Source organism: Molothrus aeneus, chromosome 3 (assembly GCF_037042795.1).
Source record: "Molothrus aeneus isolate 106 chromosome 3, BPBGC_Maene_1.0, whole genome shotgun sequence".
NCBI lineage: Eukaryota > Metazoa > Chordata > Aves > Passeriformes > Icteridae > Molothrus > Molothrus aeneus.
In genome coordinates, this window is record NC_089648.1 from 99670485 (window position 1) to 99685031 (window position 14547).

The 14547-nt window shown below is 38.7% G+C and overlaps 1 protein-coding gene across 1 annotated transcript in view; it reads right to left on the bottom strand.

Moving 5' to 3' along the window:
• Positions 1-14547, bottom strand: part of MDN1 (midasin AAA ATPase 1) — a 93687-nt gene that overhangs the window by 73491 nt on the left and 5649 nt on the right. Inside the window, exons 2-10 of the mRNA XM_066547482.1 lie at positions 13252-13478; positions 11496-11720; positions 10051-10158; positions 9780-9972; positions 7611-7823; positions 6288-6419; positions 4698-4801; positions 2648-2762; positions 924-1117 (exon numbers count right to left, since the gene is read on the bottom strand). Coding sequence (XP_066403579.1) covers positions 924-1117; positions 2648-2762; positions 4698-4801; positions 6288-6419; positions 7611-7823; positions 9780-9972; positions 10051-10158; positions 11496-11720; positions 13252-13478 — 1511 coding nt within the window. The remainder of the gene's footprint in view (positions 1-923; positions 1118-2647; positions 2763-4697; positions 4802-6287; positions 6420-7610; positions 7824-9779; positions 9973-10050; positions 10159-11495; positions 11721-13251; positions 13479-14547) is intronic.

Consider the following 14547-nt stretch of genomic DNA (forward strand, 5'->3'; position numbering starts at 1 on the left):
TGCAATTGCTGTGCAAGTTGTACATGGGAAGACACAAAGGACAGTAACTCTGAGGAGCAGCTGAGCACAGACCAACATAGCTTATAAACAGATCATACATACTCTCATTAAATCATAACTTTAACTGTAAAACTCAAAGGTATTAAAGAATCCAGAAAGGTCTAAACCTCCCATTTTTTCAAGATACAGATTCCTTACCAACAACAAGATCTTCCAAAAGGCAAGAAAAGGAAACTTTGTTCTAGAAAAAGCTGACATTCTTATGCTCTACAAAAATATCAGGTACTACTCACACCTAGCATTTACTAACTAATCCTCAAAGCACTACTGGTTACAGAAATTCCAGATGAGTAGAACTGACAATTTGGAGGAGAGGAAGAAATAATTCAGCATCAAACTACATTTCATCATTAATTTCATTGATTTCAGAATTTCTGAAATTAACAGTACATTACAGATAGTTATTTTCAGTCACCCTAAGTTATAATGCTGAGTGTTCAGCATGAAATAATCAAGATAATATACTCAGTTACTGAAAATGTTATTTTCTAGCTACTGAAATAACATTATAAGGACCTTCCAGTTCTTAACTAGTACCAATATCTTGTGTTAACAATAATTAAGAATAAATTCATATGGCCTGATGCCAACAAAGCACTGCATATGACAGAACCCACACATTCCCCCATGCCACCCAAAAAGTAAGTATAGCAAATAGGAAGTTTAAATAATCCAGAATGAATTTAGCTTCTTTAAATGATATATTAATCATTATTTAAAACAAAAAATATATTTCCCAGTTTTTCTCATCTAATTATTCAAGCTATCACCATTATGTCTAAAAATTTAAGACAAATAACAAAAATAAACCCTTCTATCTCTGTAGCCAGCTGACTTCCAATAAACATGTAAGAAAAGACAACCTTAGAGATAGTTCTCGTCCTTCCAAGTTTGGTTTCTTATGTTCTGATCTCGATTCTGATGCTGCTTCTGGCATGTGACTGGAGCCAGCAGCACTGTTCTCTGGTGCCTGATACTTGTCTCCTGCAAGGTCAGTGAAAATGTCTAGCAAGTGATCTGTCACAAGAGCAAGGTTGGGGTATCTCCTTTGGAGGATCTGAAACCACAAACAAAAAAAGAAAAAAAATGAAACAAAACAACAAACCCATCCACACTGGAAAGAAACCAACAGCACCCCAGCTTTTACTGGGAAATGCTTCAATAGATATTATAGCTAGCAAGCTATATGAAACTGCTCTCCTGCAATCTCTTACGTGAAGAAAATAGAAATTATGACTACTATGATACCGATTTTGATGCCAAAACCAAACTTTTCCAGCTCAACTCTGCTCTAGATCATTTAATACATTTGCACAAATACCAACAGGAAGAACAAAAAGTACATTCAATCCTACCTGAACCCAAACCATGACCAGTTTACAACTTTACAACTGGTAACAGAAGTCCTTACCTCCCACCCTTCTTTTATTGACTAAATTCATATTGCATTCAAATTGTCTATTCACTGTGCTGACAAAGGCACATTAAGGGGATAATTTTTCTTTTGTAATTTCCTTTCAGCTCTGTTCTCTCCACTAAAGCTTGCCAACCAAAATATTGCTTCTCAAAATTACTTTTCACAGATACAGGCCAGGAAAACTGGTCCTACCCTGCCAGACAGACCTTTAAGATTAACAAAAAGATCATGAGACTTTTTTCAAGGCAAGGAAGTGGGTATACTACTGTGGAATCTTAGTGCTTAGTTTATACATTTTTGTAACTTAAGCTACAAAGTTTCAGAAAAAAGAAAAAAATAACCTGGTGGTAAGAGACACAGCTAACACTCAAGTTTTATTTTTTCATAAGGTTTTGATAGTTGTTCTTGCCCCAGTCCTAACAATTAGCTGACAAATGACAAGAAAGGAAAAAAACCTCACAGATATTTAAGGCCACCTATAATTGTGCTGGCTGCTGAACAAGACCAAAGGAGTGAATGAATTCTACTGAAAAAACTGTCTTCTCCATTCTAGAAAACTCAGAACTTTCTCCCCAACTCTTCTGCTAGAGACTATTCACTACGTTTTCCCTCAGCCAAGGTTCTTCTAGAATCAGATCCTGTTTGGAGCTCTCATCACAAGGAGAATCTCCAGAGAACTGAATTTTCATATGAGCCCTAGGCTGTTTTAATCTTCCAAAGAATTACACAGAGCAAACATCTCCCAGAGATGCTAACAAAAGAAAGATGGTAATACAAGCAGTTATTTTTAACTGATAACTGACCAACTATTTTTCAGCTCAAAGCTTAGAACACCAAATCAGAGTAAACTCAATTTTCTTTTTTGCTATTTCTCTCTGCTTTCAAGTCCCTGTGGGCTAATAAGCAGCAAAGTAACTTGATTCTTAGACCCACACAAAGCACAATTGTGTCTGTCAAGGCAAGTTCCAGGAATCTTGGTTCAATTCACTTCAAATTTTCCTGACAAACTGCCTGTTTACTTCAAAATTGGCAGCACAAAGCTGAAATTGTAAGGGTCTATTGTAGAACTTGAAGATAAAATAAAGATTCAATAAACTACTGAAAAACATTTATTGCCCCTAAGATAAAACAATTATTCACATGCCACAATGGAGCAACACACCCCCATACCTCCTTGAGCTCTCCTCTGCTCATGTTATCCAGATGAATTTTGGTCCAGTATTTGTCCAGAAGAGCAGCATGGCTGCTTTGCTGCCTGTACCAACCTCCACCACAGCTGAATATTCTAAATCAAAACAACAATGAAGAAACACAGCATGTTGAGTGTGGCTGAAGTATTCAGCATTTTCAGTGCATTTCTGTGCATCAAAGAACAAGGTACATACAGCTGCTACAGCATAAGGCAACAGGCATAAATGACACTGTCACTGTACTGTCCTGTACCCCACCTTGCCTATCCATGCTTTCCAAGTTACTTGTTATCATAGTGTTTTTCTTCCTATATGCCAAAATCTCCATTGAGGTACTTTCAGAAAGACTTAACTTTCTGTCAGTTGTCTGTCAGAAGCAATATCCAGAATCTTTGGTAAAGGGAGAAACCTGACAGAAGTGGCCTGTGAAGTATCTTAGAGGATCTGTGATCTTATTGCAGAGATGCAGGAAAAGCATCTTCAGCCCTGTCCCCTCCACAGTGTGTCACAATTCTTCTTCCTTGCCTCCAGACTCAGCTCTTTCCATCATATATTTCCTCCCCTTTGTTCTTTTCCTACAGAAATAACTATGCAGCCATGTAAGAAGTAGCCTTGCATATGCAAAGCATTAGATTTGGGGTTGTGGTTTGGCTTTTGTTTTCTGGTGGGTTTTCATTAATTTTTTTCTTCTTTGTTGTATTGTGTTTTGTTTCAATTTTTAAATACTATTGCCCAGCTGTAAACTGCAACAGATTTACAGAATCTACTCTAACAAGCCTAATGAAAATTACAATTTGCTGCTAAAAAAACTGTTCACTGATGGTTTTGGCTGGGACAGAGTTAAATTTCTCCACAGTAGCTGCTGTGGGGCTGTGTTTTACACTTGTGACCCAAACAGTGCTGATAATACAGGGATGTCTTAGTTACCCCTGAGCAGGGCTTCCAGAGAGGCAAGACCTTTCCTGCTCCTCAGGAAAGCACCAGCACCACCCAGCAGAGGTGGGTGAGGAAACACAGGGAGCTGGGATGGGACATGGCCAGGAGAGCTGATCCCAACTGACCACCAGGATATTCCATATCAGATTCCCAACTGACCAGCAGGGTATCCCATGTTCTGTATCAGCAGTGCCCAGCACACACAGCTGTACAAAGAAGGAGGAAGGGTGGGGATGCTCAGGGTGATAGGGTTTGTCTCTTTGTTTGTGTGGAAAGCTTTTGCTTTATCTAAACTCTATCTCAACCACTGACTTTTCCCACTTTTACTCTTCCAACTCCCTCCCCCATCCTGCTGCAGGAAAGTAAGCCAGTGCCTGTGTGGTGTTTAGTTGCTGACTGAGGTTAAACCATGGCAACCATGCATAAAGAAATAAAAATTCTTATGAAATGAGGCAGCCAAAGGAGTGGAATACAGAAGACTCGATTCCAGAAAAAATAGACCAGAAAAACAAATTTATAGAAGCAAGACAAAAGCAGGGAAATTTGTTAAAGGCTTTGAAATAAACTACAAAACATTTGAAAACCATGTAACTGCCATTCTCCATATAGATCTCCTAATCTTTAACCTTGATAAAGATTTATATTTTCCTATACAAAAAGTTATTTGACATCCAAGGCAGGAGCCACTACAACACTGAAACAATCAGGCAGAGCATATTGTATCTTTTTCTGGTTAGAAAACATTACAAACACCTATACTGACACTATAACTATTTCATAACTATGAATAATAAACCTTTTTCACACATTCCTATGAGTGGTATTTTGTCTTGGTGATGGGTTGGTTTTGTAGGGTTCCTCCTAGCAAGGTTCATTTCTTCAGCTTTGCTGAAGCTATTTTTCTGTACAAAGATTGGGATTCACCCCAAGGCTGCTTTCAAGTGGAAAAAAAATAATTTCATAGTTTCTATGATTTATATTGCTTGTTAACTGGAAATTGCTAAAATACTCCTATAAAAGAACCTTGTAAAAAGCACCTTGGACTTAAAAATAGGATACCACGTTCCCAATCTCATTTAAGTTTACAAACCTACCTCCTGGTTGCAAAAAATTGGAATCCTGGTGCTACTTTTAAACAGTCACCACGACCAGGAATCAGTAACTCTCTTTTCTCCAAAAGTGGAATCAGCACAGAGATCTGGAGAGAAAAAGAAAAATTATAAAACTTTTTTTTTTTTTTTTTTTTTTTTTTTTGGTGACACTAACAGACAGCACAACCATCCACACTTATTTCACACTTGAGATGCTGGAGCAATGCCACTGAGCACCATTACATTGCCAGCAACTGCTATTTCCAGAGATACACTTCCAAGTGATGCTAACAGGAATTGCAGAGTTCCCAGCAATTTTAATCAGCAGTGGAAGCCAAAGGTGCGATGTTTACTTACCTTTTTATCTCCCATATTCAAATTTAATGGTAAGACAATGGAAATGACAGCCACTACACTTCAAGTCCAAATCAAAACTATTTATTTTAAAATTATCAGATTACTTATTAGACACAAACAAAATAAAGCTTCTGATTTGAATATCTGCCTGAACAAAGATGACCTGTGTCTCAAGGATATCATTCTCAACCATAATCCTTTTTTAGTGTATACACTGCTACCCCAGGAGAGTTTGGTACCTATTTATAAAATCAGCCCTTCCGTGGGGCGGGACAGTAATGGTGGTGGAAAGAAAGAAGGGAGGTATGACCACACCAACCCCTCAGCACAGAGGGAGCACACAGAGATCCTTTGATATGGAGAAAGCAGACAGGATGCCTGCAGGGAGGACCTGAAGAAAGGGATTTGATGAATGCAGGATACTTCTCAGGGTATGCTCATCATGAGCGCAGTGAACTAAATCCACAGAAGCAAATAAGTGCACAAGCTCCGAGCAGTGAACTGTCTGTACATACAAGCTCTATTCATTTGCTTTCTTATAAATTTTCTATTTCTATACCAGAAAGCCTAGAACCTAATAAACAAACTGACAGGTTATTCAGTCACACAAAGGATGCTTTATGGAACAGATATGAAAGGAAACAACCAGCAGAATGTCCAGCAGGCCTATGCAGCAAAGCACCTCTATCGCACCATGGTGCAAATGACTTGTTTTCAGTAGCCATTACTTCAAGAGGCAAGGATGACCGACTAACTAGTTGTTCTGGAGCCAAAAAAAACGGGAAATCTGTTAAAACTTAAAATGCTTAGTGCAACAGCACATTTTTAATATGGAAGAAATGTGTAAGGAAAAATATGTGGAAGGGAAAAAAGGGCACACAAAAAAAAAGTCTTAAGCCTCATATATTGACAATATTCTGTCGTGTTTAGGGCCACATTTGGTTTCAAACACCAAAACACTATTAAATAGATACATTATCAGACACATTATCAGTGTCAACTCTAGTTTTCAGAGTGAAATCTGTGATCGGTGTCAGGGTCATGACTCCTCTGTAACGAAGACAGAAACTAATGAGGTGTGTAAACATGTGAACCAAGACAGGTGAATTCTTTCTAAGCCCTTCTAAAGCAGCAGCATTTTCAGCGTGCTGCTCCAGACCCCTGGTGATCAGACTCCCAAAACTGCCACCATGGGCATTACAACCAGTACCTTAAAGCAAACATAGAGCCACATACCACATCCAGAGGAGCATAATCAATATCCTCCAGGAGTATCCAGTGACCCTTGGTAACAGCTTGTGTCAAGGTGCCAGGCTGCCACACAAACTCTCCTGGAACATCTGTGCACCGATACATCCCCAGCAGCGTCTGTGACAGGAACAGGCACACATCAGAGACCTGGGCACCGCCTCCCCACGGGAAAGGATGGCAAAAACGACCAAAGTTGGGACAGAAGTGACACTTTACCTCTACCTTACTAAACAATCTGGCTATCTGTGCCCAGCATTGCACTCTTTTTAATTAAGAAGAAAAGTTTCCCACCTCCGGTGGAAATTTAACTGAAATAATTAAAACAAGCCAGGCAATTGGAAGTGAATTTATGAGCTGTGCCATCCTAATTTACAAGCAATCTAATGTAACACAGAAAACTGTCTAGGGTGACACCAAACTTTATGTTTTTGAAAACTCTGTGACTAAGGTAGTAAACAGAAGAATAAGGCAAGTTATTCAAAGGTAAAATCCAGGCAGAGCTTTGCTTTTCTCTCAAGTTGTAACTTCAATATAAGCATTGCTTTAAAAATTGAGGTTGTGATTTTACTGTTACATATTTTATACCTTGAACTTCACCACTTTTTCTTAAATATGGTGGCCTTACTCTTGTATATGAGAAGATACAGTCTGTGAGATGGTGAAACCAGGTGCTCCATGCAAGCATAGAAATGTGCTTATGGATGCTAATAAAAACCTTCTGATAACTTCAGGTAGATACTAACCACCTTCAAAAACTAAAAATAAATTGTGCCAAACAACATAACTCAAGCTCCAAAATTCTGTATGAAAAACAGTAAGTTCATAAAATTATCTACAGATAGAGCTTAATCATTAATATGTAACTGCAAGCCACCTCAACATCCCAGTACCTTACTTTATCTCACCTTTATATCACAAAAAAAGGCATCAGATTAAACAGACATTAGCTCACTTACACTGAAATAAGAGTGTTCATACAACCTTTGGCACCAGAATCCTGCTTTTTCCAATACAAATCAATTTTTTTAAATTAAAAAAAAAATCAAAAGTGCTGTTCCACATAGAAAAACCCTGATAAAATATAATTTGATACAGATTTAGCAAAATTACACAAAGAATTTAAAACCTACTGGAAAATAAGTTTTTTTTCCTGTTTATTTATTCATTCTCACCAATATTAAGACCAGTACTAAAGAGTTGGGGACTGGGGTCCTTGGGTGAAAACATTATATTGTTAGAAAATTAAGTCCATGCTTTAAGTAAAAGTTATGTCACGTGATTCAAACACCAAACAAATCCATCAGTTACCTTACTATCAGTTTGATCTCCAAGCTGAACTTTCAAAATATGAGGAGGTTTTGCTCTTCCTGTAACAGCTGCTAAATATTCAATTAAAGAAGTTTTGCCACATCCTATCGGTCCTTCTAATAAAACAGGAGTCTGATACGATACAGCAATAGCAAGGTTTTGAAGATTTGTGAAGGAAGATTCAACCAAAATAAAATTGCTGGTGTTATTTTCCTGTTCAAACATAAAATTTTGGGTTACTACACTTGAAATTACTTACAGTTGTACCACACAGAACAATTAGGAAAGTGTGTCTAACAACAAGAAAAATTTTGGCCTGCAGATCTGCATATAAAATAAAATAAAGGAGTCTAAAGCTGTATTTATTAACAGATATCAAAATAGATTTCATCCAAAAGCTATTACAGGTGAAACACTTAATGAAAAGTATACATACAACTTGATCCCAAGGGGAATTCCCACTAAGTTGTCAGTACAGGCATAGTAACTATTCAGACAGAACTCATGTCAATCAAATACAATTTGCAGTATGAGTGACTATAAGTCATGGGAATGGATCCAAATCACAGGACTAATCAAACAGCAGTTGCATTCAAATGATGCAAATATGAATATTAAATGGATAAATGTGAGTATTTACTTTTCTCTGTAGAGGCCAAAGTATAAGATCATTAAACTCAGTGAATGAAAAAAAAAGGTAAATTCAATAGCATTTTCATTTTATTCAAAATTAAATTAATTCAGTTTATTGAATGATAATTAATCAATGCCATGGACAGTCTTCAAATATTCTGGCTCTTACAGTCACCTATCTATATATGGCACAAAAATTAGTGCTTTGTGCCAAAAGGCTCAGAGGAAGGAAATCGGAGCATAGAAACAAGTGCCTTGTATTTAAGTCTGACCTTTTTCCAGATATAGCTTGATGTACTTCTCTGGAAACAAGAGAACCTGCTTTCCCTCACAGTTTGCTCCTATGTCTTCATCAGACCTCCTAAGCTGTCACTGGAACCTTCCTATTGTAACTGGAACTACACTGTAGACCAGATGAGTGGAATACCTGTGGCTATTAAAAAATAAAAGCATTCCTTTCAGGGAAGCTCTCACCTCCCTCAGAGATAAAGAGTATTCTTTCAGTAATCCAGTTTACACCATGGCCTGGCTTCAGCAGAGCTGCAGCAGCAGGGATGCTGCCATGGGAGTAAGAATCTTAAACAGCTCTACAGTTTCCCCTGCTACAGTGAACTCCAAACCACTCTCTCACAATCCTATAAAAAGTCCCAAAAGGCTAGAAACCACCGAATTCAAAAACAGAAGCAGGGAGAAAAACAGCGTGGGGGGAAGAGGAATTTGGAGGGAAAATCCTCTTTCCTTGCTTCAGCCACTCAAACAATTCTGGACACTGGTACTCTTCATTCATTTCTTTCTCCTGTTGTAGATCATTGTTACAAAATTAAACAAAAGAACTCAACTAAGAGCTAAAACTGGTACCTAAAGGAGAAAAACAGTCAGGAATACTGGCTGTAGCTACAAAGAGGGATCTGAACTGCTTAAGTTAAATAGTAATTTAGAAGAAAAAAGGTTAAACACCGTTTGTTTAAAAACGTTTATGCCTCGGATGGTCTTCCATAAGGCACTATAGTCTACATTACACTTTCTCAAGTGGTGACAGTAAATTCTTGCTCACTTTCTTTCCCTTCTCCCTGTCTTATGGAAGAATTTAAACAGCAGCCTTGTTTTCTTCTTTTCATAGAAGAACTGAGCATGTGTTTGGAGAAAGGCTGCATACAAGATGCCCGTAGAGCGCAAAACCACCTACAGCAATGCAGGTAAAAACAACTGTCCCAGATCCTGGCTTTACTCAGCTATGGACTGCCACCCCAACTGAGACTGAAGTTACTATGTTAGGCTGAATATTCTTTTGTAGTATGTTTGTACAAACTGCTACATGAAGGTAAAATGAACAGCACTATTGCTCCTTCACTGCTTTACCGCTGAGCTCCTGTGTGGCACCAGAATTATGCAACACTACAGCACACACTGAGAAAGATAAAGATACACACATTACTCACAGTATCTCAATACCATCCAATCAGGAAATAAAGTCAGTTCACTGTACTTAGAAATTCCTAAAACAAAAATGTACTGATTTAACTGTGGATTACATACCTGCTCTTCAGAAACATGCTGTAGTCTGGGCAGCACAATGCCACAGACAGCTACTACACGTGCAGAGAGGTCACCCGACACAACGTGTCCTTGTGTATAGTGTGGTTCTTTCTCCTTTTGCCAAAATGAGGAGTCTGGATTAGCCAAAACTAAGGCTTGTTCCACATTCTGCAGCTGAGATTCTTCTAGCAACCTGTGAAACCCATGTTTATTAACTCAGCTGAAAGCCATCAAGAAAAACAAATAATGTTCAAGAATTTAAAGTCCTTACTTCAGTCTGAAATGTATCAGCTCCTCAGGATTGAATATCTTCTTCAGGAAAGATAATTTATGCTCATCGCTCATGCACGTAACCAGAGCAAGACAGTTGGAAGTATACCTAAAAATTACATTTAGAACAAAATATGCCAAAACAGTTTTAAGGAATGTAGTTCGACAACTGTCAGTTGCATAACAAAACATCAAGTTTGGAAAAACGTGCAGAAAACTTTATTCATAGAAATTATTTTAGCACTATGCTTAACATTCTTTCAGATTAGACAAATATCTCAGAACTGAGGAAAGCAATTCTATCATGGCACAGTTTTAATTTATAAACCAATTAGCTAACATTTCTCTGAAAAACTGAATTATCAGCAGAAATATAATAACGGAATGCACTTTCCTAAATAAATGAAGGTTAACATATGAGACAAAGAAAATGAAGTCATCTCTGCCCATTTTTTTTCCTCCTACCATTTCCCTTCCAAAACTTCATTTCATGCTATTTCTAAAGTAAACTTAATGCAATGAAATCAATTCTGAGTGCCTAAAAAAGCCAACAACTCCCAAGTCGTGACTACATAAAGCTGTCTTGCTACAAAGGAACATTTAATATAAATCATAAACCAGTTCTCATTCATTATAATGCTGGTTTTAACTTCCAAGAACAAAGTTTTCAAGGAGCATGATGGGGGGAAGGAAGAGATGGGGGGAAGGCAGAAGATTGTTTCAGGATAAATGTTTAAGAGTCAGCTCATTCACTTAATAAAGACTATTGGTTGAACACCGGGTAAACCAATTCTACTCAATGAATTGCAAGTGCTCTCCTTTTCTGACACTAACTATGTCATTTTGAAGAGCTTCATAAATGACTGATAGATTTGACAACAGTCTTGGTTCTGCCCTTCCTAAATTATACACCTTACTGAAATTATGTGCTACCAACACAATTCAGAATTTATGTTTTAAAAAGTGAAGACTATTAAACATCTTTTTTTAAATAAAAGGCACTATCAATACTACATAAGGTAGAGCATGTGGTTAGGCTGAAGGCCTGCAGGCAGACACCTAACATGAAAGATCTGACCAAAATCCCACACAAAACCTGTAACAAGGCAAATACAAGGTGCAGCTTAAACAAGCTACGTTTTACAGCTGCTGAGAAATCAACACACAAACAACTGAAAAAAGAACCAACTTGGGTAAACTGAAATAATTTGGAAAGATTCTCTAGACCATAGTTTTAATCACTACTAAGTGCTAGTCTGAAGTTCACTTTGTGATAGATCACTACAGCTTTCAAAAGGTCAGTTAAGAAGTACAAATACAGACACCACTGGTATGGATTGCTGGTATTACTTGAAGATGCTTTCTATTGCATGTGAACATTTTTAATTACAATTCAAGACACAGTTACAGCTATTCAATGAAGAAGATTTGGAGGTTTTAACTTACCAACGGACTAAAGTGTCATGACTCCTTAGGAGCGGAACACACACGCTCCAGTCCCACAGCTCCCGGAAAACTGATGGCTCCTTCTGTAAAAATCTGTAGGCAGCCTCCATGAGATCCCGCAGCTTCATTCGTCTGCGCCCATACCGCACTGTGTTTGCATCTGAGCTCTCCAGGAAAAGCCTCTGGAAAACTGGTGATGTAGTTTTAAAGTATCTTAAAGCAAATCTTTAGAAGAGAGTGAGAGAGAAAGAGAACACAAACGTGTAAGTCAGAAGAAAGAAAACCAGACACTAATAAAGATGTCAGGGCACAGGTCCTAAGACAATAATTGACAGTACTAAGAACTAAGCCTGTAATTAACTTCATCCACACATGGGAAAGACAACCACTTCAGCAATCAGCTGACAACAGACACGTCACCTTATTAGAAATCATTACTTAATTATCAAGGGGAAACAGTACTGCCTCTCGTGAAAACTCTTTGACTGCTCTTGTTTACTGAAAAAGTAATACAGATTCCTATTTATGCAACTTTATATTCTACCAGCCTAGAGGTCTAATATTAAACTCAGAGATTTGGTTGTGAACTATTTTCAAGCTGTTTTGCTTTTCTGTAGATCACAGGTCAAAGTCAAATTGCATCTTACAACAGGATTTAATTAAAACAAACTGTGTTTGAGACTTGTATTTACTTAATAATTATTTCCGTTCAAAACACATTTGTTACTGTGGGAGACAATTCAAATCCTGACACTACCTCTCTTTACCAGGGAACACTTCCAAGCACATACTGCCTGGAGGAAATGTTAACTGCAATGTTAATGGTTAATGATGACTCCAACAATTGCCCATTTGCAAAAGCATCAGTGCTTTGCTGAGGATGTGCAGGGTCACAGCCCAGGGGCAGAGGGGCTGAGCACCCATCACCCAGGGCTACAAGCAGGGGTTTGGGCCGCATCTGGAAGAGACCACCAATAAGAAGCAAATCCTGCAAGGTGGGATAATGCTTTTTATCATGACAATGTCCTCCCACAGTGGCTCAGGTGTGAAAACTCCCCTGGGGGAAAAATACCAGGACATTCACACTGAAGGCTCTCATCCCTTCTGATGGCGCATAACTGGCTCAGCCACCTTAGAGGCAGCAGCCATGTCTTGGGAGGAGTCATGAATCAAAGATCCCTAAGTGCCTCCAGGTTCACTTTTAGGAACTTCCATCAGAGAACTGGTCACGATCCACAGTGTTGCAACACAGCTAAAACTCTGCCCCACCAGGGGAGGTACCTGGGCCTTCCCACCTGAACCTGTTTGTTTATTAACCCAACAAATTTTGTGTTCCATGGGCTTCCCCCACCTTGTGATGGATCAACACTTTGACCATCACTTGGACCAATGGACACTGAAACTGCAACAAGCAAGTCTCACCACTGGAACCGTGGGTAGTGACAACTTTCTATTCTTATCCTCTTTCTTTTGTTTCCCTTATTCATTTCCTTAAGTGTTATTTTTTATGCTTATATACTGTTGTATTTCTACAGATAATAACCAAAATGGCTACATATCTCCTTTTCACTGTAACCAAATGGTTCTAAAATAAACAAAACACCAGTATAAACACCATTTCTAAAATATAAAAACACCAGTCAGTGTCCTCTCTAATCCATCCCAATCAATCTATTAACAAAAACCTGGTTTACCCTGCCTCCAGGGGCAGGTTGTAACACCTCCTAAGTTCAAACACTGACATCCCATTACTCACGGCATAACATCCGGGTGGTCAGCAAGCAGCTTGCTCATTGCTACACAGAGCCTTTCATGCCGATCGTGGTTGATTTGGCCACCAGCTTTGATGGCTTCTGCATTTCTTTCCAACAAATCCAGCAGGATGGGCCGAAGCTGTCGGCCGATCAACAGGGTACATTCTTTATCCAGCAGTAACTGTGCGAAAGTACTGAGGATGCACTGACGATCCTGCTGAGTCCAAACCTAAAGGAATAGGAAGTGAAAACAGGTTAAATGACAAATGATTTTGACTTTTAACTTCAGAACTATTCATGCAGGAGTCAGAATGAATTTTACAGGAACAAATAGTTCAAAACCAGAAGGGAGTCCAAAATCCCAAAGCAAGTACTCAATTGACACAGTTCTCAGTATTCAAAAAAAAAATTACAATACAGAAGGAGTAAGATGCAGAACGATACACTAAACAGGAATTACAAAGTAGTCCCAAAATCCTAAATTATATTTTACAGCTGAAAGATAACGCAAATTGTATTTTTTTTAAAGAAAAAGATTGTGGAAATGTTAAAACAATTAATACATCTTCCTAGAATTTCCCTTGATCTTAATAGCTTGATCTTATGAGAGCCACAAAACATTTAAGACACTATACTTAACACATTAAACTTAACATTTAAACTTGCTTCATGTTCACTATCTGTTGCAGTGTGAAGCAACATCCTGCTTCACCTTTCCCAGTCCCTCAGGTGTGCCAGCCTCTCCCTTCCCCTCCCCCTTGCTAAGTGCTGTCCATCAATCTTGACATTCAGCAAGGGCATTGTCTGGTTGGTCAAGTTCAAAAGATTCCTCTCAGCCCTGGGGTCATTGGCCAGTCCAGGTGTCATTGTCCCCTGAGACTGCCCCCCTTCCACCTGGCTGGTGGCTCACCTACCCCTTCCCCTCCCCCTTTCCTTAAAAAGACACAGGACCATGCAGTCTGGATTCTGTTGGAGCTGTTACCAAGATTCAGAGATCTGTGACCATGGAATAAAACTCTGGATTAACCCTCCTGCAGAATCAGTCTCCTTTTCCTCTTCTCCTCACCTAAAGCCTTTCCATTGGAGGTAAAAACTGAATTCCTGCTTGCCTGGAGTTGTTCCAAGTGCCAGCTGCAGCATACAGCAAGCCAGGGGTGTCTCTGGGGTGAAAACACCACAGCTGCCACCTCTGGTCAAGCAGCAAGGGCCAGAAGAGCCCAGGCACGTTCCACCCAGTAATATTGGGATCATATTCCAATAACTATCTCTTTACAAAAAAGAAGCATTCAATCAGTCAC